Source organism: Podarcis liolepis (genome assembly GCF_965112155.1).
Source record: "Podarcis liolepis genome assembly, chromosome: 13".
NCBI classification, from domain to species: Eukaryota; Metazoa; Chordata; class Lepidosauria; order Squamata; family Lacertidae; genus Podarcis; species Podarcis liolepis.
The window spans coordinates 4892072-4913691 of NC_139573.1; the positions used below are offsets into that span (position 1 = coordinate 4892072).

General features: G+C 49.2%; 1 protein-coding gene across 8 annotated transcripts in view; it reads left to right on the forward strand.

Moving 5' to 3' along the window:
- KDM6B (lysine demethylase 6B) overlaps positions 1 to 21620 on the forward strand; it is a 103377-nt gene that overhangs the window by 44757 nt on the left and 37000 nt on the right. For all 8 annotated transcript variants that reach the window (XM_083472453.1, XM_083472458.1, XM_083472452.1 and 5 more), the window contains 6 exons: positions 3961 to 4092; positions 5078 to 5217; positions 6271 to 6400; positions 8376 to 8474; positions 9869 to 10103; positions 12404 to 12496. In XM_083472453.1, coding sequence (XP_083328579.1) covers positions 6276 to 6400; positions 8376 to 8474; positions 9869 to 10103; positions 12404 to 12496 — 552 coding nt within the window. In that variant the 5' untranslated portion in view covers positions 3961 to 4092; positions 5078 to 5217; positions 6271 to 6275. The remainder of the gene's footprint in view (positions 1 to 3960; positions 4093 to 5077; positions 5218 to 6270; positions 6401 to 8375; positions 8475 to 9868; positions 10104 to 12403; positions 12497 to 21620) is intronic.

Sequence of the window (21620 nt, forward strand, 5' to 3'; positions counted from 1 at the left end):
GGCGTTGTAACTTTCCCTGAGCTTACCTGTGTCGGAACAGCCTGTTTTTCGGGCATATTATTAGTATGCGTCCTCTCCACATCCAATTTGTCGTGCATGCCAGCAGCCTCGTTGCCGTGATTTGCCTGTGTGTAAAACCCAAGCATCGGGCACCCTTGGCGTGTCCCATGCTCTGTCGCTGGCGTGCGGTTGGCACATTCGGAACGGAGGTTCGACTTTCTCTCACGCCCTCTATGGCGGAGAGACCAATTCCGCCAGGGACGCCTCCTCTCTGCCCCCCTCGCCACATTTCACAAGGCAGGAGTATGCACAGGAGGTCTTACGACATTCGCCCCCCCCTTACTTGCTCCAACGCAGCCACAGCCGCCGCCGCTGCCCCGTCCCGCCCTGAGCCAAACTTAGCCCTCAGCTCTTCCAGAAATAGCCGTGGTCTTTGGCTTCAGGGTTGCTATTTGGTCTGGACGTAAATTCACGCCCCAGCTCTCCCTACCCTGAGTTAAAGGTTGGGAGGAGGGTCCTGCTAATACCCCCCCCCCCAGCTTGTGTGTGTGTGTGTTTGGAGGTTTCCTAAGTGCAGCCATGTTTGGGGCAGTCAGACCCCCCCCCCAGCTGCCTCTCCCACCACCCCTCCAGTAGCCGTGGGTGGACTCACGAGACACTGTCTGGCTCACGCCCACGGTAGGCTGACCACACCGGTGCTGCTGGCGGGGGGGGGGGGCGGCGGCTGGTGTGTTTGGCCCAGGCTTATGGCAGGACGTAGACCCAGACATGCTTGGAGGGGGGGGGGTTGAGGCAAAAAGACTGTGTGAGCCGTGAGTCACCGGCGGTGACTAGCGAGCCCCTTCTTCTTTCCTTTTCCTTGCCGTCGTCGTGGGGCAGCGTGGGAAAAAAGTTGCCTCCGGTTTGTTTCCGCCAAACCCCAGGCCTGCAAACTCCCCCCCACACACACACTTGCAGTGGTTAAGGCAGGTTATTTTGGGATGGGAGAGAAGGAATAAATCCCGGCAATACCTCACAAGCCTTACGCATAAGGCTGGATGATCCCGGGACCTCGTTCCAGCTGCCACCCTCGCCCACCAGCACAGGGAAGCAGTAGTCGAATTATAGAATCGTAGAAATGGAAGGGACCCTGAGGGTCATCCATCCCAACCCCTGCCGCCCCGCAATGAGGGAATGGGCATGCGCAGAGTGCTTTTCCCTTGACACTCAGTCACCAGGACTCGCACCCAGCAATAGGGCTTTTCAGGACAGTGACGTGGGCACAACCCGCTAAGAAAATGATCACAGAGTCTCTGCGCACACTGAGCCGGAAAATATCACTGACAGATCTTTTGTCTGCAACCCAGATTTCCTGGTGTGTGTGTGTTGTTAAAAGTTAGAGGCCTGACAAAGATACCTGCTCACAGGTTGGAGCAGAAATTTTGTTGGAGCAGAAATTGGACACACACACACACACCCCGGCCTTACTCTCTCATCTACCAAGCAGAAGCAAAATTTGAGGGTTTTTTAAAAAAACTTGGGGCATGGCGGGTGGTGTGAATTTCAGTTTTTTTTTTTATTTTAACCGCTCACCCTGCCAGTGCTTCTTAGCTGCAATAGGAAGGGAGAAATGAAATGGCCAAATATTATTTTCACACATGTACACACATTTTTAAAAGGTGGAGGGAGAGATACTGAAGCATACGACAACCTTGCAATGTAGGCCAGTGCGATTATCTCCGTTTTGCGGGCTGCTCAGCGCACACATCCACATGTGTGTGTGTGTTGTGGAGGACCATGAATTGCAGTCTTTTCCAGCTTGCTTGCCACATTTCCTCATGGGGGGGCTGGGGGCGGGGAATGCCACAGGTAGGCGGAGCCATGGGCAGGATTGTTTGGGGCAGTGGGTTTGGCTTTTACCTTTGCAAAGTGCACTACGTTGCGGATACGCACAAAGATCGGAGGTTTCTGCAAACACACGCACACCCCTCTCTGCCCAGACAAACAAGAGGCAATATCTGCTGGAAGCGGCCCAGAATGGCTTGGGCAGCCTGGTCAGATGGGTGGGGTACAAAAAACAAATCTTTGTTATTGTTGGGGCTGATGGGAGTTGTAGTCCAAGCCAAGATGGGCACCATATTTTGGAAAGCTGATCTGACCGGCAGTGGCTCTTTGGGGTTTTCAACCGAGAAACCTTTGCTGCCGGCCCCTGCTCAGAATTGGTAGAGATATGAACCTGCTCTGTCCCAGTGTGTGCAGATCGCCCGAAATCATTGCGATAGCCGTGTTGAAAACCAGAGCACATGACCTCTGCATGCAGATCATGTCTTGCAACAAGACGTCCATCCCTCTCATTCCTGCAGTTTGAAACGACAAGGGAAAGAGTAATTATTAGTGACCGTATTTTCCCCTCTATAAGACGCACCAGACCACAAGACGCACCTAGTTTTTGGAGGAGGAAAACAAGAAAAAAAATATATTCTGAATCTCAGAAGCCAGAACAGCAAGAGGGATCGCTGCGCAGTGAAAGCAGCAACCCCTCTTGCTCTCCTGGCTTCTGGGATAGCCACGCAGCCTGCATTCGCTCCATAAGACGCACACACCTTTCCCCTTACTTTTGAGGAGGGAAAAAGTGAGTCTTATAGAGCAAAAAATACGGTATATGTAGCAGTTGTGCGATTTAATAACACGACTAACAAGTCAGGATCAGCGCATATGTTTTGTGGCGCCTTAAAAGGCCTACGCATTTGCTATGGTGCAGGTTTCTGCGGACTACAGACAGCTTCATCCTATGGAGGAGGTGTTGCCCTGAGGGCGTTGAGTGTGCTTTTTTGAGGGGAGATGCTCAGTAGCCGGTGTTGGTTGTAGCAATTACGAGTGTCGGACTAGGAACTGGGAGAGCAGGGTTCAAAACCCACGCTCAGACACATGAAGTCCACTGGGGGACGACCTTGGACCAGTCACTAGCTCTCAGCCAAAAAATCCCAAAGGTAAAGGACCCCTGACAGTTAAGTCCAGTCATAGACGACTTGGGTTGCGGCGCTCATCTCGCTTTACAGGCTGAGGGAGCTGGTGTTTGTCTGCAGACAGTTTTTCCGGGTCATGTGGCCAGCATGACTAAACCGCTTCGGGCGCAATGAAACACTGTGACGGAAACCAGAGCGCACGAAAACTCCGTTTACCTTCCTGCCGCAGCGGTACCTAGTTATCTACTTGCACTGGTGTGCTTTTGAGCTGCTAGGTTGGCAGGAGCTGGGACGGAGCAATGGGAGCTCACGCCGTCAGGGGGATTCGAACCGCCGACCTTCTGATCAGCAAGCCCAAGAGGCTCCGTGGTTTAGACCACAGCGCCACCCGCGTCCTACCTTATAGGGTTGGTGTTGGGATTAAACGAGGGGAAAGTGAACCGCATCTGCCACGCTGGGCTCCTTGGAAGAGGAGGAGGAAGGATATGAATGCAGCAAATAATTAATAGTGAAGTCAGGGGGAATAAAATGCAGAGGAGCACAGTGATAATGACGTAGTTGACAACAAGGGTTGTCAGGTGCAATTTTATGCCACCATAATAATAATAATAATAATGATGATGATGATGATGATGATGTTGTCGTCTCTTAAGGTCCTGCTGATTTACATTTACTTCTTCTAGCTGCTTTTGCTAAAAAGCAACACCACGCTATTAGGTATTATAATTAGGAATTATAAGGAATTACAGCAACAAGAGACAAAACACCTGGCAGATTTAGATAATGGTAAAAAGGCAATGTGGGTCAAGGGTCTGGTGCCGTTTCCAGTAGAGGAGATCCCACATGCAGCACGTCTCAGGTGGGGGGCAAAGGTCTTCCTGACCCCAGCCACCCCCCACAAGCTGCCCCTGCCCAGCAAAAGCGCCTCTCCTTTGCAGAACACAGACGCATTGTGCAGCCTCCTCGAAAGACTAACCCAAGCCATTCTCTCTTTTTCTATCTCTACGATTTCCAGACCTCATTAGGAGACGGAGGTGAAAGATGATTGGCGGCCACGCGGAGGACGTCGTGTGATTGGCCGTCTTCTAGGAGAGAAAGAGAGAGAAAGAGACAGAGAGAGCCACTCAGAGCTTCTTCAGCACAGTAGGTGTGTGCAGGGTGCGATTTCCATCTGGAGAGGCAGAAGGGGCGGGTGTGGTAGGGCAAGGGTTAACCTTGGGGCTGGCAGGAGCAGAAGCCCCGCCTCCCTTCCCCACATGAAGGAATTCCATTGGAGGGAGGGCAAAGGAGGCCCTGTGTTGATTGGATGAGAGGAACACATGGCTCTGTTAACTCTTTCTTTCCTGCTGCTTAACTCTATATCCACAGAGATGGGTGGAGAAGGGAATGAGTTTCTGCTACTAAATTAATTGCGTCCAGCCCACTAATAAGGCAGAACCGAGGAAACTTCATATAAAACCACCGCAACATGTGTTTGTGTTTCTCTTACTGCTGAAAACAACAAAAGGTGTATGCAAAACAACATTCAAACGAATGTGAACTCCTAAAATTTTATATAATTAAACACAAATACATTGTGTTTGCAATAAATAGCTTACAGACCTTTGTATAATTTGAATTGGTGATTTCCAATTCAGGCCATGTTCATATTGATTTAATCTAAAACGGAGATCATCCACCCGAATGACTTAACGCCAAGATTTGGGGTGGACATTTAATTGGACATTTGAGCAACAAACATCAAGGCTTCCAACATTATTGTTTATCCTATCTCTCGCTGGGCTTAATCCAGATCATCTTTTTCCCAAGCCTGGTGCGTTTGACTACAACTCCCATTATCACATGGCTGGGCTGGCTCAGGCTGATGTAGTCAAAGTGAGAGGGCACCAGGTTGGCCAAGGCAGAAGGGTGAGGAAACTGGGTGCATTCCAGATTTTGTTGGACTACAACTCCCCTCAGCCACCACAGCCGGTGATCTGGGATGATGGGAGTTGTAGTCCAGGAACATCGGGAGACCCCTGCATTTTGCCTGTCCTCCCTGGGAATCTAGACCCAAGGTGGGCAATTGAAGCAAACATATTTGTGAATTCCAAGTAATTCGTGCTCTCTCTCTCTCTCTTCTCTCCCCGCAGCATTTTATGTGGCTGTGACTGGAGAAGGGGAATAAACCAGAGGAAACTGCAGCAAGCCGCGACTGGGTGGGGGCACCCGCCGCTCAGATCCGGGGGGGTGGAGGGTGGGGTACCAAGGCGCATCCACCACAGCAGGAGAGGTAATAATAATAATAGTAATAATTACTTGGGGAAATGAATAATGTGCTCATTTGTCCTTCTTGGGGTGGAATAGCAAAGTGGGGGGCCGTGAACTTAGTTGGGACCGGGGCTGCAAGATATCTATTTACCGTATTTTTCCCTCTGTAAGACGCACCAGACCACAAGACACACCTAGTTTTTGGAGGAGGAAAACAAGGAAAAAAATATTCTGAATCTCAGAAGCCAGAACAGCAAGAGGGATCGCTGCGCAGTGAAAAGCAGCGATCCCTCTTGCTGTTCTGGCTTCTGGGATAGCGGCGCAGCCTGCATTCGCTCCATAAGACGCACACACATTTCCCCCTACTTTTTAGGAGTGAAAATGTGAGTCTTATAGAGCAAAAAATGCGGTACATATTTGTATGTTTAATTCAAAGAATCTGCACCCCTTCTTTCCATTCTTTAAAAATTTAAGCCCCCAAATGGCTTAATCAAATTTATAAATTCCGAAACGCACGTTTAGGCAATTGTCACAAAAGTGAAATCTTGCAGCGGCAGCTGCAGCAACTAATTATTTGGGTGTATGAATATGAAAAGAAAGTTCTAAATGAAGTGTTGTGAGGTTGGGGGGGCACACATAGGAGGCTGCCTAGTGGTTGGGGTGGAGCAGTCATTTGAAAGGGAAGTTGCTAGACGGGAAAGGAGGGCTGGGAGAAACTGTCTTGCCAGAAACCAGTACTGAGCTAGATAGATGCCAGTGGTCTGATCTGACACAAGCTAGCATCCCACGTCCCTATGAGGAGCAGCTGGCAGGATGGATGGGAGCAGGCCTTGGACAGGGAAAACAGGATGCTGGACTTGAGGGTCCAGGAAGCTGGAATAAGCTCCATATTGTGGTTTTTTGGGGTGGGGTGGGGCTGAGATTGTGGGAGGAGCCAGCAGCTGGAAGGGGTGGGTCTTAGGAGGAGATGGGTGATGGGTTTGCCAGAGGGGAGGAGGAGGGGGAATTGGCCTCTATGAAGGTGGGATGGAGCTCCCTGCTTGGCACCTGAACCCCACTTCTCCCCCCATCACAGGCTGGATGCATCGCACAGTGGAGCAGTTGGGGGGCCGTGCTGGACGGGACCCCTTTTCTCTCGGCAACCTGGGCTGCAGCGGCAACGCCTGGAGCTCCTGCCATTCCCGACCATGGCTCCAGGGCGGCAGGTGAGTGGCTTACGGCTGGGGAGGTGGGAGCTGCTGGGAATCGTAGTCCAAAGGGGCGGCGCTGGCCGGGGCAGATGGGAGTTGTAGTCCAGGAAGCGCCAGGAAGCTCTACAGCTTGGTGAAGGCTGTTCCACACCTGCCTTGAATGTGTGTGTGTGTGTGTGTGTGTGTGTATATAAGGTAAAGGGACCCCTGACCACTAGGTCCAGTCGTGGCCGACTCTGGGGTTGCGGCGCTCATCTCGCTTTATTGGCCAAGGGAGCCGGCGTACAGCTTCCGGGTCATGTGGCCAGCATGACTAAGCCGCTTCTGGCGAACCAGAGCAGCGCACGGAAACGCCGTTTACCTTCCCACCGGAGTGGTACCTATTTATCTATTTACACTTTGACGCGCTTTCGAACTGCTAGGTTGGCAGGAGCAGGGACCGAGCAACAGGAGCTCACCCCGTCACGGGGATTCGAACCGCCAACCTTCTGATCGGCAAGCCCTAGGCTCTGTGGTTTAACCCACAGTGCCACCTGCGTCCATATATATATATATATATATGTGTATATATATATATATGTATGTTGTTGTTGTTTAGTCGTGTCCGACTCTTCGTGACCCCATAGGCCAGAGCACGCCAGGCACTCCTGTCTTTCACTGCCTCCCGCAGTGATATATATATATATATATATATATATATATATATATATATGCACACACACACATACATACACACACGCACGGTACATACACAAATATATATAAATACCATGTGTACACACCTGCAAAGCAAACACACCCACAGCTGTGCAAAGAATCGTGGGCGATGAATTGCATTCGCCTCCCCAAGAGAAAAAACCGCACCCTTTTCAGGCGGGGAAATCAAGAAACTGACGTTGCTTTGATGTCAGTTGGAGTTTAGACATAGTGCTGAATGCTCTGAGAGAGGTTTCGCCGCTCCCTCTCTCCTGCACCCCCCTCACTTCAGCCCCCAGTGTTTTGGCTTCCACAGCTTCCTCTGCAAAGCAGGAAGGAAAGGGCCCCCGCGTATGACTTCCCACCCCCACCCCCCATCTTTCAAATAGTTTAGGCGCCCCACCTGCCCTCTGGAACTCCCTGCCTGTTGACACCAGGCAGATTCCATCCCTGTGTTCTTTGTGGCATCTGCTGAAAATACGTCCCAGGTGTTTAGGAGGCGGACACGAATTTGAATCTGCTTTTTAGTTTTTCCTCTTTTTTTTGAACACTCTTTAACTTTTTTTAGTGGTTGTTTTATTGATCTGTTCTCTTCGTGAACTGCTTTACAACCAGGTGGTTCGGAAATTTCACCAAATAAGTAAATAATAACACTCAAGGAGACTTCGGCTCCCAGGCCTGTCCTTGAGCATTGGCAACCCTGGCTTGTGTCGTGGCTGACCTCTCTTTTACACACCTAGAAAGGTGCTTTATACAAAACCAGGCCATTGCTTCATGTAGCTCAGTAATGCCTACACTGGCTGGCAGCAGCGGCACTTCAGGGTTTCAGGAAGGGGACATGCCCAGCCCTCCCTGGATATGCCATGGGGGGGTTGGAATTGAACCCGGGCCCTTCTGCATGGAAAGCAGCTCTTCTCCCGCTCAGCCACTACACCAGCCCTTGTCCCCTTACTTGATTTAGCTGCGATTCTGGCATTGCGGGAGTAGGACTAATGACCAATTCGTCTTGCTTGTTTCCCATACTCTGTGCATTAGTATAGAGACAAATGAGACCATGGAGGTTTTTCAGCAGAGGTTGGATGGCCAACTGTCATGGATACTTTATCACTACTACTACTACTACTACTACTAGTAGTAGTAGTAGTAGTAGTATACCCCCCATACCCATAGATCTCAGGGCGGTTCACAACATAAGTTGAGATTCTTGCATTACAGGGGGTTGGACTAGATGACCCTTGGGGTCCCTTCCAACGCCAACATTCTGACCTTTCTCTCCCCTCCTGCCTCCACCCAGGTGCTCTGCCAGTGTCGGCCAGCCTCAGCTGCCCCCGCACCTGCCGCCCAACCATGGCTCTAACATGGGGCAACACAACAAGGGCTACTTCCCCCCGGGGTAAGTGCTCCCAGAGGGCATTTTGCCAACATCAGCAGCTACGGGAGGGATTGTGGTGGCACATCCTTCCAGCTCCCAGCCCCCAACCCTGTACATTGGTGGGGGGAGAGGTTGAACGGGGGGGGGGCCAGACCCTGAGCACCGTACTTTCTGGACGCAGGGCCTCAGGCTACCCCAAAGCCATTTCCCCAAGCTTTCCCCCTATTCCTCGAGAGTCTTGGTTGCTGGTGCTTTGCTGCTGTGAACTTCACTCCCATTGCATAGCACCAAGAAGTCAGTTTTCCCAGAATCCCCCTCTCTAAACCCCGGCCCCCAGGACTGGGGTCCCCAACCTGCTGGTATCTGGACGTTTTGGAGCACAGTCTTACCTTGGTTCTTGACCACCTTGGTACTTGGACGTTTTGGCTCCCGGACGCCGAAAACCCGGAAGTAAGTGTTCTGGCTTTTGGACGTTTTTCGGAAGCCAAACGTCTGACGTGGCTTCCGATTGAGTGCAGGAAGCTCCTGCAGCCAATCGGAAGCCGCACCTTGGTTCTCGAATGGTTTCTGGAGTCGGACGGAATCCCGGAAGGGATTAAGTTCGGCAGCCAAGGTTCCACTGTACTGTTTAGGGGAGTTTTTAATGTTTGATGTTTTATCGTGTTTTTAATATTCTGTTGGGAGCTGCCCAGAGTGGCTGGGGAAACCCAGCCAGATGGGAGGGGTATAAATAATTTTTTTTTTAATTATTATTATTATTATTATTATTATTATTATTATTATTATTATTGCCACCACCAACCCTCTGCTGGCTGGGGCTGATGGGAGCTGGAGTCCAAAGGATCTGGAGGGCCCCAGGCTAGGAAAGACCTTACCAGGGGCCCCAGCGTCATAGCTGTCAACCGTCCCTTATTTGGCGGGAAAGTCCCTTATCCCAGCGCCGTGTCCCGCCTGCTGTCCCTTATTGATGATGTCCCTTAAATTCCCCGGGTTTCAAAGGAAGCAGCTCCTCTCCCTCCCTCCCTGCCGGCCAGGGAGGAGGGAGGCTCCAACTGTGTGGCTTGGCTGTGTTGCTCACCCAATAAGGAGTCTGAGAACGACTGGGGGGTGGAGCTTGCATGCCTTGTGCCAATCAAATCGGCCGCGTTGCCTGGGGACTCGCCTTTGCTCAGCGCTTCCCATCGGAGAGGTGACGGTGGTTTTCCTTGCTGCATCCCCTTTGCCGGGTTGCTGCGCTGTGGGAACCACCGCTTGAGGCCTCGTTTGGCAGCTGGTTGACTAAAATCCCTTATTTTGGCTGCTGATTCCTTATTTTCAAGGCTGCTGGTCCCTTATTTTCAAATCTGTAAGTTGACAGCTATGCCCAGCGTTCCTTACTGCCTCTTCCCATCACTGACGCCTCTCCCTTTCCCCAGGAACCTGGCCCCCCGGCCCCTGCATGGGAAACTGGAGGCCATCCACGGCTGCGTCCAGGCCCTGCTCCGGGATCCAGGGCAGCCTCAGCTCTGGGAGCAGCTGGGTGAGATCTACGAGTCGGAGCAGGATTGCGAGGAGGCCGTGCGCTGCTACCAGAATGCCACCCGGTACCCGCGAGACTACGATTACGGGAGCTACGGAGAGATGCACGCCCGGATCGGACGACTGCAGCAGGTAGGGGAATAACTATAATATTCAATTTCAACCCCCATCGGCCTTCTTGCAGGGAGGAATGACAGGGCTGAGGCAGCCCAATTCATTTCGTATTTAATTTGCACACCACCTTTCTATGTTGTGGCACGCAAGGCAGTTTGCAAGCCGTTGAAGCGACAAAATATCTTCTCCTTCTTTGGCGATCCCTCGTAGCCTTGTCTTCCATGAACACGGTCTTAACAGTGAGTCCGTAAGTGACTGTGGAGGCCAATTCTGGACCCACACATCCTTCCACAGTGGGGACATCGGTTTCCAGGCAGGAGTTGATCACGGTGTGGATTTGCCAAGCATGCCTTCCTCTTAGCACGTTTCTCCCTTGCGTCCTGAGTTTGAGTGTCTTCAAAGCCCACGACACCTTTGGTCAAGGCTGTTCTCCAACTGGAGCGCTCACAGGCCAGTGTTTCCCAGTTGTCAACCAAAATGTGTGCCACAAAGCTCACACGACCTAGAACAATGCAAATAAGCCACGATAAAATAATAATAATAATAATGACTTGGTAATAAACAGCTTAGGGACGCGGGTGGCGCTGTGGGTTAAACCACAGAGCCTAGGACTTGCCGATCAGAAGTTCGGCGGTTCAAATCCCCACGACAGGGTGAGCTCCTGTTGCTCGGTCCCTGCTCCTGCCAACCAGTTCGAAAGCACATCAAAGTGCAAGTAGATAAATAGGTACCACTCCGGTGGGAAGGTAAACGGCGTTTCCGTGCACTGCTCTGGTTCACCAGAAACGGCTTAGTCATGCTGGCCACATGACCCGGAAGCTGTACGCCGGCTCCCTCGGCCAATAAAGCGAGATGAGCGCCGCAACCCCAGAGTCGGTCACGACTGGACCTAATGGTCAGGGGTCCCTTTACCTTTACCTTTAATAAACAGCTTGAGTCACATTAAAGTACTAGGTTATTCAATAGTCTGTTTATCACATTGCGCAATAAAATTAGCAGATTATCAGCAGACTGAGCGGAAATTCACTCCCAGTGAATCATTGGTAGGAAATATTCCGTAAAAGTAACAGGAGAGTCACCGTACATGAAAATACCGCAATCAGTAGACGGTTGAACTGGGCAATTGAGTCCCCTGACTTATGAAATTACAAAATGCACTTAGCATAACTGATTCCCTGGTGTAAATCTGTGGTATTTCTCTATCTTATTCTGAATCTGTAATATTTAATATAATAATAATAATAATAAATTATACTCCGCCCTCCCCAGCCAAGACCAGGCTCAGGGTGGCTAACAACCAATAATAAAAACAAGTTGATTGAAATGCAACTTTTAAAAACAAGATTAAAATACAACATTAAAACATTAAAATTAAAAAGCAGCCTCATCACAGGAGGAGAAAGGAAAAAAGAAAGAGGGGGAGGGAATCAAGTTGATTCCAAGCCAAAGGCCAGGCGGAACAACTTCCAGGCGGAAGTTAGATCCCGCAGGGCCCTGGTCTCATGAGACAGAGCATTCCACCAGGCCGGGGCCAGTGTTGAGAAGGCCCTGGCTCTGGTTGAGGCTAATCTGACTTCCTTAGGGCCCAGGACCTCTAGGGTGTTGCTATATATGGACCTTAAGGTCCTCCATGGGGCATTAGTATTTATTTTATTGCCTCCGTGTCTCACATTTTATTTTTTTAACCAAGGAGTTCAAGGTGGGCATGCCCATTCTTCTTCCTATCTCCATTAATCCCCTGTGAGGTAGATTAGGCTGACAGTCAGTGACCGGCCCCCAAATTCACCCCCAGGAGCTTTTCTTGGCCGAGCGAGGATTTGAACCCTGGACTCTCTTCTGGGGGGTTAGTCTGACACCCTAACCACTACCATTTCAATCGTTACAAGCACTTTATGTGGGGATTGGGCCTTCTGGCAGTTCCCTCGCTGCGAGAAGCCAAGTTACAGGGAACCAGGCAGAGGGCCTTCTCGGTGGTGGCTCCCACCTTGTGAAACGCCCTCCCACCAGATGTCAAAGAGAAAAACAACTATCTGACTTTTAGAAGACATCTGAAGGCAGCCCTGTTTAGGGAAGCTTTTAATGTTTAATAGGTTATTGTATTTTAGTGTTTTGTTGTTTGCTGCCCAGAGTGGCTGGGGAAACCCAGCCAGATGAGCGGGGTATAAATAAATTATTATTATTATTATTTATTAACACTTGGAATTAATTTTCATTGTTTCCTGTATGATTCCTTGCACACATCCCTTGCTTTAACTGGTTTTATTTGCTTTATAACCGTACGTTTCTTCCTTTTCGGCTCTCCCCGTGACTTTTCCCAGGCTCAGCTGTGGAACTATCACTCGGGGTCGTCTCACCACCGACCGAAAGCATTGCCCCCCCTGCAACAAGTCTGGAACCTCCTGCACCTTGAGGTGAGTGGTGGCCAATGAGGGACTCTCACCTCCCCCCCCCAAAAAAAAAATTCCCCTCCCTGCCTCTCCTCATCATCTCCTCGACTGCTTTGCCCCTCATTCTCTTTTTTTTTTTAAATAAAATATTTATTAAAGGTTTTAAACAATACATCCAACTTACAATCAATGAAAAAGGAAAAACCAAAAAAAAACAACAACCAAGAAAAACATACAAAGCGTACAAAAAAGCAAAAACAAAGAAAAAACAAAGCATAAAATAGACATGCAAAAAAGTTCAGTTTCTCAGATGCTATTTCCATAACCCTCTTTCTTGACTCCCTCACATCTCCCTTTTCTGTGTTCCCATTTAGAAAATCTTATTCAGCAATACTTCACCTTCTTTCAAATCTTATTTTATATTATATATTTCAACTATTATGCCTCCAATTTTCCTCCTTTTTTATCAGTTATTTGAATTTGACATAATATTGTTCAAGTTTTAACTTTGTTCTTATAGCCCAATTTTACTTATTCTTTTCAAATATGTCACTAATGCCACCTTTTCTTTCTATCCTGCATCATTCTAACATTCATACTGTTTACAATGCTTTTGCAAATAATCCTTAAATTTCTTCCAGTCCTCTTCCACAATCTCTTCTCCCAGGTCTCGGATTCTGCCAGTCATTTTTGCCAATTCCATGTAGTCTATCAGTTGCGTCTGTCTGCTTTGCCCCTCATTCTCGAGGGAAAACCTGTGATACGTCAGCCTGGTTGACGTGGTTATTATTATTATTATTATTATTATTATTATTATTATTATACTGCCCTTCATCCGTAGAACTCAGGGATGTCGGTGGACGGCAGCTCCTGTCAGTTGCACCGTTCGACGTTCTGAATTTAACAGTGTGTGTCTCTTCTGTTGCAGCAAGAGTAATAACTTCATGCTGCATTTTAATGTTTTAATATTGTATTTAACCTTGTTTTTCAAGTTGTATTTCAATCAACTTGTTTTTATTATTGGTTGTTAGCTGCCCTGAGCCCGGCCTCAGCTGGGGAGGGCGGGGTATAAATAAAATTTATTATTATTATTACCGTATTTTTTGCTCTATAAGACTCACTTTTCCCCTCCTAAAAAGTAAGGGGAAATGTGTGTGCGTCTGTGAGGGTTTGATTAGCTGCTTGTGCGTGAAAACGTGCTCCCTCAGAGTTTGTGCGACCCCACAAACCTCCGTGTGTGACGGAGCTCCTCAGACATGTCTGCTCTAGTCACTAGTAGAGTCCGACAGTGGCTGTCTGCGGAAGCGTTTCCAGCAAAGAAGTTCCTTAACGGAAACGCGTCTCCTGGACTCACGGCGTGACAGTTTCCTGCGAGGTGTGGGTCTCCCTATGGGAGACTCCGATACCTCCCCACTGTTCTCGCTGGAAGCCTCCCTGAGCCCTCCCTCCTGCTCGCATTCCCTCAGAGACCCACTCCTCCCCCTGCTGGTCCCTGCTTCAGCAGTTGAGTCTCTTTCATCCTGCCTGAGTCCCTCCACCACCTGATGCTCTGATGGCAGTTCCCTGACATCCACCTCCCCTCCAGGGCCCCCCTCACCCCCTCCCAATTCCTCCCCCCTGGGAGGTGAAGGGCTAAAACCCCGAAACGAATCTTCCTCATCTTCTGACGTCTCGAACAATTCTCTCCATCGATCGTCGTCCTGGCCAGCTGAATCCTCCTCCTCTTCAGAATCTGGGAACCCCTCCAACTCCTCTTCCTCGTCGGTGGTGGCAAAGTATTCCCTTCGGAACCTCGCTACCGGCTGAGGTTTACGTGGGAACCTCTGATGAAAAGTCTCTATTAAAACCTCGTCATTGACATCCTCTGCCCTAACCCAGGTGTTTTCCGACTCCGGTTCCCCTTCCCACATTACCAAATACTCTACTTGATCTCCCTTCCACCTGGAATCGAGGATCTCCGCTACATGGTAGCTGTGTTCCTTCTCCTCCATTGCTGGTCCCCTAGTGACCCTCCCCTCACTGTCTCCTCTATACGGTGACAGCAACGACCTGTGAAAAACTGGGTGCAGCTTCATGTGGTTCGGTAACCGGAGCCTGAAAGCCACTGGATTGACCTGCTGTATGACTTCAAACGGACCCAGCCTTTTGGGTCTTAATTTCTTACAACCTCCTTTGAATGGCAACCCTTGGGTTGACAGCCACACCTGGTCCCCCACCCTGATGCTTTCACCTTCCCTTCTGTTTTTGTCTGCCTGCCTCTTATATTCCTCCTTAGCCCTGTTTAAGTTGAGTTGGAGCTGGCGATGGATCGCTTCCATTTCTTCCACGAACTGTTCAGCAGCTGGAACGCTCCAGTTCTCCCCCTCCCCCCCTGGGAAGGCTCTGGGATGGCACCCGTGATTAGCCAAAAAGGGGCTCATCCCCGTGGACACGTTCTCTGCATTGTTGTAGGCAAATTCTGCCAACGCCAACTTCTCCACCCAATCATTCTCTCTGTCATTAACATAACACCTCAAATATTGTTGGAGAACCCCATTTGCTCTTTCCGCCTGCCCGTTGGTTTCAGGATGACGGGCCGTCGAGAAATTAACCTCTACATGCAGTAAGCTCATGAGCTTCCTCCAGAACCTGGAAGTAAATTGTTTCCCTCGGTCTGAAACCACCCTCAAGGGGGCGCCATGCAACCTAAACACATTCTCTACAAACAATTTGGCGGTTTCTTCTGCTGTAACCGCATGTGAGCAGGCTATGAAGTGGGCCATTTTAGTTAACAGGTCTACTACAACCATGATGGCTGTTTTCCCTCTAGACCTTGGCAGATCAGTCATGAAATCTATTGCCACTGCTTCCCACGGTCTCTCAGGTGTGGGCAGTGGTTCTAATAAACCAGCCGGCGCCTGCCTCTCCCCCTTGGCTCTTTGGCATTGTTCACACCCTCTCACATACTCCCGCACATCTTCCCTGACCTTGGGCCACCAAAATTCCCTGGTAACCAGCCACATGGTTTTGTGTTGCCCAAAGTGCCCTGCTGTGGGGCTATCGTGCAGCTGCTTGAGTACCTTCTCCCTCAATTCCCCTTCAGGTATATATAACGCTCCCTTATAGTACAATGCCCCATTTCTCTCCTCAAAACCACCGGATTTGTCTTCCTCCCCTCTGAGATCCCTGAGTTTCCCCTGGGCGTATGCATCCTGCACCGTACCCTCTACCAATTCCCTTTGCCCCACCAAAGTCGCCCCACACACCCAGCGGTCCTCTGGAATGATATGGGTTTCTTCGGGTGCTCCCTCCCCCTCCAAATATTCAGGTTTGCGTGAGAGAGCGTCCGCCCTAACATTCTCTGGGCCTGGCACATAACAAATCTCAAAGTTAAATTTGGAGAACTCTTGGGCCCATCTCAACTGCCTTTGGTTGAGCACTCGCGCCGTTCTCCAGTACTCTAGATTTTTATGGTCCGTGCACACTTGCACTTTATGTTGTGCACCAACTAGCAGATGCCTCCATCTCCGGAACGCCTCATGAATAGCAAGCAGTTCTCGGTCGTACACCGTGTAGTTCCTCTCGGATTTGTTCAGCTTCCGCGAGAAGAAGGCACACGGACGCCACTCTGACTCCTCCTTCCCCGGCTGCAGAAGAAGCACCGCCCCTATGGCTCTGTCAGATGCGTCTGTTTCAACCCTTAGCTTCTTTCGTAAATCCACATGCAGAAGTTGTTCTTCAGAGGCGAAGGCCCTTTTCAGTTCCTCAAACGCTCGCTCCGCCTCCGCCGTCCATACAAACTTCTTTTTACTGCTGAGACAGTCAGTGATGGGCGCCGTCAGATGGGCGAAGTTGCGGATGAACTTACGATAAAAGTTTCCAAACCCTAGGAACCTCTGCACATCCTTCTTGGTTTTGGGTGTTTTCCATTCCAGCACTGCCTGTACCTTGCCGGGATCCATGGCCAATCCCTTGTCTGACAGGCGGTACCCCAGGAATTCCACCTCCTTGGTATGGAACCGACACTTCTCCAGTTTGACCCACAGCCTGTTGGCTTGCAGTCTGCTCAACACTTCTCTGACGTCTCTCACATGTTGCTCCTCATTCTCAGAATACACCAACACATCATCTAGAAAGGCAACGCAATTCTTGTAGAGCAAAGGGCCCAGCACGTGGTTCATAAAAGATTGAAAACACGCGGAGCCTGCTTGTAATCCAAATGGCATAACGAGGTATTCAAACGCCCCCAAAGGGGTAAACATGGTGGTTTTCCATTCATCCCCTTTCCTTATGCGTATCAGGTTGTACGCCCCCCTTAGATCCAGCTTTGTGAAAATCTTTCCCTTCCTCACCCTGGTCAAAATATCATCAATTCTGGGCATAGGGAACGCCACCGGTTCAGTCACTGCATTCAGCCGCCGATAAATCCCAACTCAGTCTGTGAATCAGCATGGTAAACTCAGTCCAATATCCACGGACAGATCGACTTCCCTGCTTACAAGCCATTAGCTGTCTGCGCACCACCCCTTCCTCAATATCGCTGGAAAACATGATATCCATTGCACGAAAGAACTTCATTGTGTCCTTTAGTATGTCATTGTGCGTTGCCATTAGGGGTCGAACCCAGTCTCTAGCCCCTTCCTCAAGATGCCCAATTACAAAAGCAACTCGCGATTCCTCATCAGGGAACTCATCGAACTGCACATTAAGGGCATATTGCATCTCTGTCCTAAAAGCATGGTAGTCCTTGGGGTCCCCCCCAAATTTCTGCACCAATCCTGGTACCTTTCTGGGGAATTGCGTGGCTCTCCCCTTCTTGTCTGCATCCTGAGCCCTTCTCTCCTCCAACCTCGCCGTCTGCAGGGCCAGTTGAACCTCCAACGCTCGGTATCTATCTTCCAAGCTTGGACCAGCTCCAGCCCCTGCTCCTCCGGTTCCGGTTGGTTCGCTCATGATGCCTTCTCTTGCACAGGCAGCGTACAAAGACTGTCGGACTGCTGTGAGGGTTTGATTAGCTGCTTGTGCGTGAAAACGTGCTCCCTCAGAGTTTGTGCGACCCCACAAACCTCCGTGTGTGACGGAGCTCCTCAGACATGTCTGCTCTAGTCACTAGTAGAGTCCGACAGTGGCTGTCTGCGGAAGCGTTTCCAGCAAAGAAGTTCCTTAACGGAAACGCGTCTCCTGGACTCACGGCGTGACAGTTTCCTGCGAGGTGTGGGTCTCCCTATGGGAGACTCCGATACCTCCCCACTGTTCTCGCTGGAAGCCTCCCTGAGCCCTCCCTCCTGCTCGCATTCCCTCAGAGACCCACTCCTCCCCCTGCTGGTCCCTGCTTCAGCAGTTGAGTCTCTTTCATCCTGCCTGAGTCCCTCCACCACCTGATGCTCTGATGGCAGTTCCCTGACAGCGTCTTATGGAGCGAATGCAGGCTGCGCAGCTATCCCAGAAGCCAGAACAGCAAGAGGGATTGCTGCTTTCACTGCGCAGAGATCCCTCTTGCTGTTCTGGCTTCTGAGATTCAGAATATATTTGTTTGTTTGTTTTCTCCTCCAAAAACTAGGTGCGTCTTGTGGTCTGGTGCGTCTTATAGAGCGAAAAATACGGTATTATTATTATAACTTCAAAAGCCTTAAAATGGGCTGGGCCCAAGTTACATGAAGGGGCTGTCTTGCCCCCTTGCAAACCTGCCCCTGGCATTGAGATCCGCCTCAGAGGTTCTGGTTATTCACCCACATACGTCAGCCTGGTTGACGTGGTAATAATAATAATAATAATAATAATAATAATAATAATAATATCTTTATTGTCATTGCCCCCTTCGGGGACAACGAAATTACTTGACTGCTCCATAAAAACACTAATTAAACAATACAGTATAATACAGCAAGGAAGATTAGATGACTTTCAACGTCCGGGCTTCCCATTCAGGGCCGAGATCGCTCTGGAGAAGAAGCTGTTCTTAAGACGGCTCGTTCTTGTCTTCATCGTCCTGTATCTCCGTCCCGACGGCAAGAGCTCAAAGAGACAGTGACCAGGATGCGATGGATCTTTTACTATGTCCAATGCCTTCCTATGGCACCTTGTGCCATAAATCTGCTCCAAGGTGGAGAGTGGGCAGCCAACAATGCTCTCTGCTGCCTTAACAACCCTGCACAACCCCATCCTGTCCTGGGCAGTACAGCTTCCGTACCACACACATAAGCCATAAGTGAGCACGCTCTCAATGGCACAGTGATAGAAGGCAAGCAGCAGTTTCTGCGGAAGATGGTTTTTCCTTAGTATTCTCAAAAAGTACAGTCTCTGCTGCGCCTTCTTCACAAGCCCCCTTGTGTTGACACTCCAGGACAGATCCTCTTGTAATTCAATGCCCAAAAATCTGAACGTTGTTACCCTCTCCACACAGACCCCATCAATCAAAAGTGGCTTCATTCGTAGAACTCAGGGCCGTGCACAGTATAAAAATATAAGGTAAAAAGCACGAAATGCATGATAAAAACAAGAACAGGAACAAACGGATAACCCCATCTCCCACAACACATTTTAAAGGTTATCAAATGTTAAATCAGCCCAAAAGGTCTGATTGAATAGGAACGTTTTCACCGGGCAACTAAAGTTGTGTGATTCATTCTGCACTGTTCAAGATTTCTTTCTCCTTTTCAGGTTTTACAGATTATTATATTCCCCGCCCCTCCACATATAAAAAAAAACAAGAATCTTTATGTAAGGTGAAATACATGAAGCGTCACTTATGTTGTTTGCTTTCTGTAAAAACCTCAAAATGTTGGGAGATGTGGATTCAGGCTGATAGGGAAGCTATCTTAATTCATTAGCATAGATAAGATAACAGAGCGTGAATTGGGTCACTTTCCCCTCTTGTCACATCTTTGGAATAATCTGAGGTAATCTGTCACAAACAACTTGGAACCTGCTTATTTTTATAGCATAAGAGTTACCGTATTTTTCGCTCTCTAGGACACACTTTTTCCCCTTCAAAAATGAAGGGGAAATGTGTGTGCGTCCTATGGAGCGAAGACGCCATAGCCCCGCGACCCTCTCCCGGCTGGAGAGGTGACGCGCGGCTATGGCAGGAGCCTCTACAGCCACGCGTCACCTCTCCAGCTGGGAGAGCGCGCGCGGGGCAAAAGAAGCACCCTGTGACCCTCTCCCTGCTGGAGAGGTGACGCGTGGCTATGGCAGGAGCCTCTCCGCTGCGCCTTTCCGCTGCTCCCTGACCTTCTCTTTGGGGCTGGTGGTGGGCTTCCCCCCCGCCAGCCCCAAAGAGCAGGTCGAAAGGAACCTGAAGCCTGGAGAGCGAGAGGGGTCAGTGCACACCGACCCCTCTCGCTCTCCAGGCTTCCAAGGTAGCCGCCTGAACGCACCTTAAACGGCACCTTGTTTTAGAGCGGGAAAACAAGAGGGGGAAAGTTCTCCCCCTCTCTGTGCAGCGCCTCCTGCCGCTTCACTGAAGGGGCGCTGGGCAGAGAGGGGGAGAATTTTTTTCCCTTGTTCTACCCCCTCTAAAACAAAGTGCGTCCTATTGTCCGGTGCGTCCTATGGTGCAAAAAATACGGTATATACCGCTTAATTGTAGAAAAAAAGAAAAACTTCAAGGCGGTTTAACAAGAAAATAAAAAAATGAAATTTTCAGTAAAAATAGAAAAAAGCCAACTATATGAAAACTTCAGATGATGAAATAAGCAATAAGCTAAGAACAAATCAACAGCTCCACCATTCTCTCGTTCCCCATTTCACCATCGTTGAGCTAATTTTTGGGGAACAACTTGGAAGCCTCGTCATCACTTCCTGTATTCGCCAGAGCAAGGGGGAGCTGGTGGGGAGTTATGTTGAAGCCACTGCCAACCCTTCAGTGGCTGTGGATCACCTCCTGCCTCTTTAAAATAGAATCACGAGATGAAGGTGATGGACTATATGGAATTGGCAGAAATGACTGGCAAAATCCGAGACCAGGGAGAAGAAATGGTGGAGGAAGATTGGAAGAAATTTAAAGACTATTTGCAGAAATCCTGTAAAATTAATGAATGTTAAAATGATGTTGGACTGAAAAGAAGTGGTTTTGGTAATAAGGTTAATAAGATTAGGTAAATATAGATAGTTATACGGATGAAAATATATAGTTATAATGGATTAAGACACAGAGTAAAGATGAATGAAAGAGCGTAAGGATTTGCTGAAAAGACTTTGAAAACGGGAATACAAAAGGGGAGGTGTGAGGAGGTCAAGGAAATAAGCAAATGAGCTTAAAAATACTGAAAAATGGATTTATTCTTTTTTAAAAATATTTTTTCCCTCTTCTTTTTTCTATTTGTTAGTTATCTGGTTTTTGTATTTTGTATCATCTTCTTTTCTTTTTTTCCCCGCCTTCTTTCTAGGTTGCTTTTTTGTTAACTTTTTCGCTAGCTTGTGTTTGTTAGTTTTTGTTTGTTATCTCTTTATGTGTAATTTTTTTGCATAATTTCAGTAAATATTTTATTAAAAAAAAATAGAATCGCGAGACTGTCGAGTTGGAAGGGACCCCGAGGGACATCTAGTCCAACCCGCTCCACTACAGGAATCTTTTGCCCAACGTGGGGCTCGAACCCACAGCCCAGAGATTTAAGGCTCTCATGCTTTACCGGCTGAGCTGCCCCTGCTGCCACCTTCATAGAATCATAGAATCCTAGAGTTGGAAGAGACCACAAGGGCCATCGAGTCCAACCCCCTGCCAAGCAGGAAACACCATCAGAGCACTCCTGACATATGGTTGTCAAGCCTCTGCTTAAAGACCTCCAAAGGAGGAGACTCCACCACACTCCTTGGCAGCAAATTCCACTGTCAAACAGCTCTTACTGTCAGGAAGTTCTTCCTAATGTTTAGGTGGAATCTTCTTTCTGGTAGTTTGGATCCATTGCTCCGTGTCCGCTTCTTTGGAGCAGCAGAAAACAACCTTTCTCCCTCCTCTATGTGACATCCTTTTATATATTTGAACATGGCTATCATATCACCCCTTAACCTCCTCTTCTCCAGGCTAAACATGCCCAGCTCCCTTAGCCGTTCCTCATAAGGCATCGTTTCCAGGCCTTTGACCATTTTGGTTGCCCTCCTCTGGACACGTTCCAGTTTGTCAGTGTCCTTCTTGAATCGTGGTGCCCAGAATTGTGCCTTCGCGTTT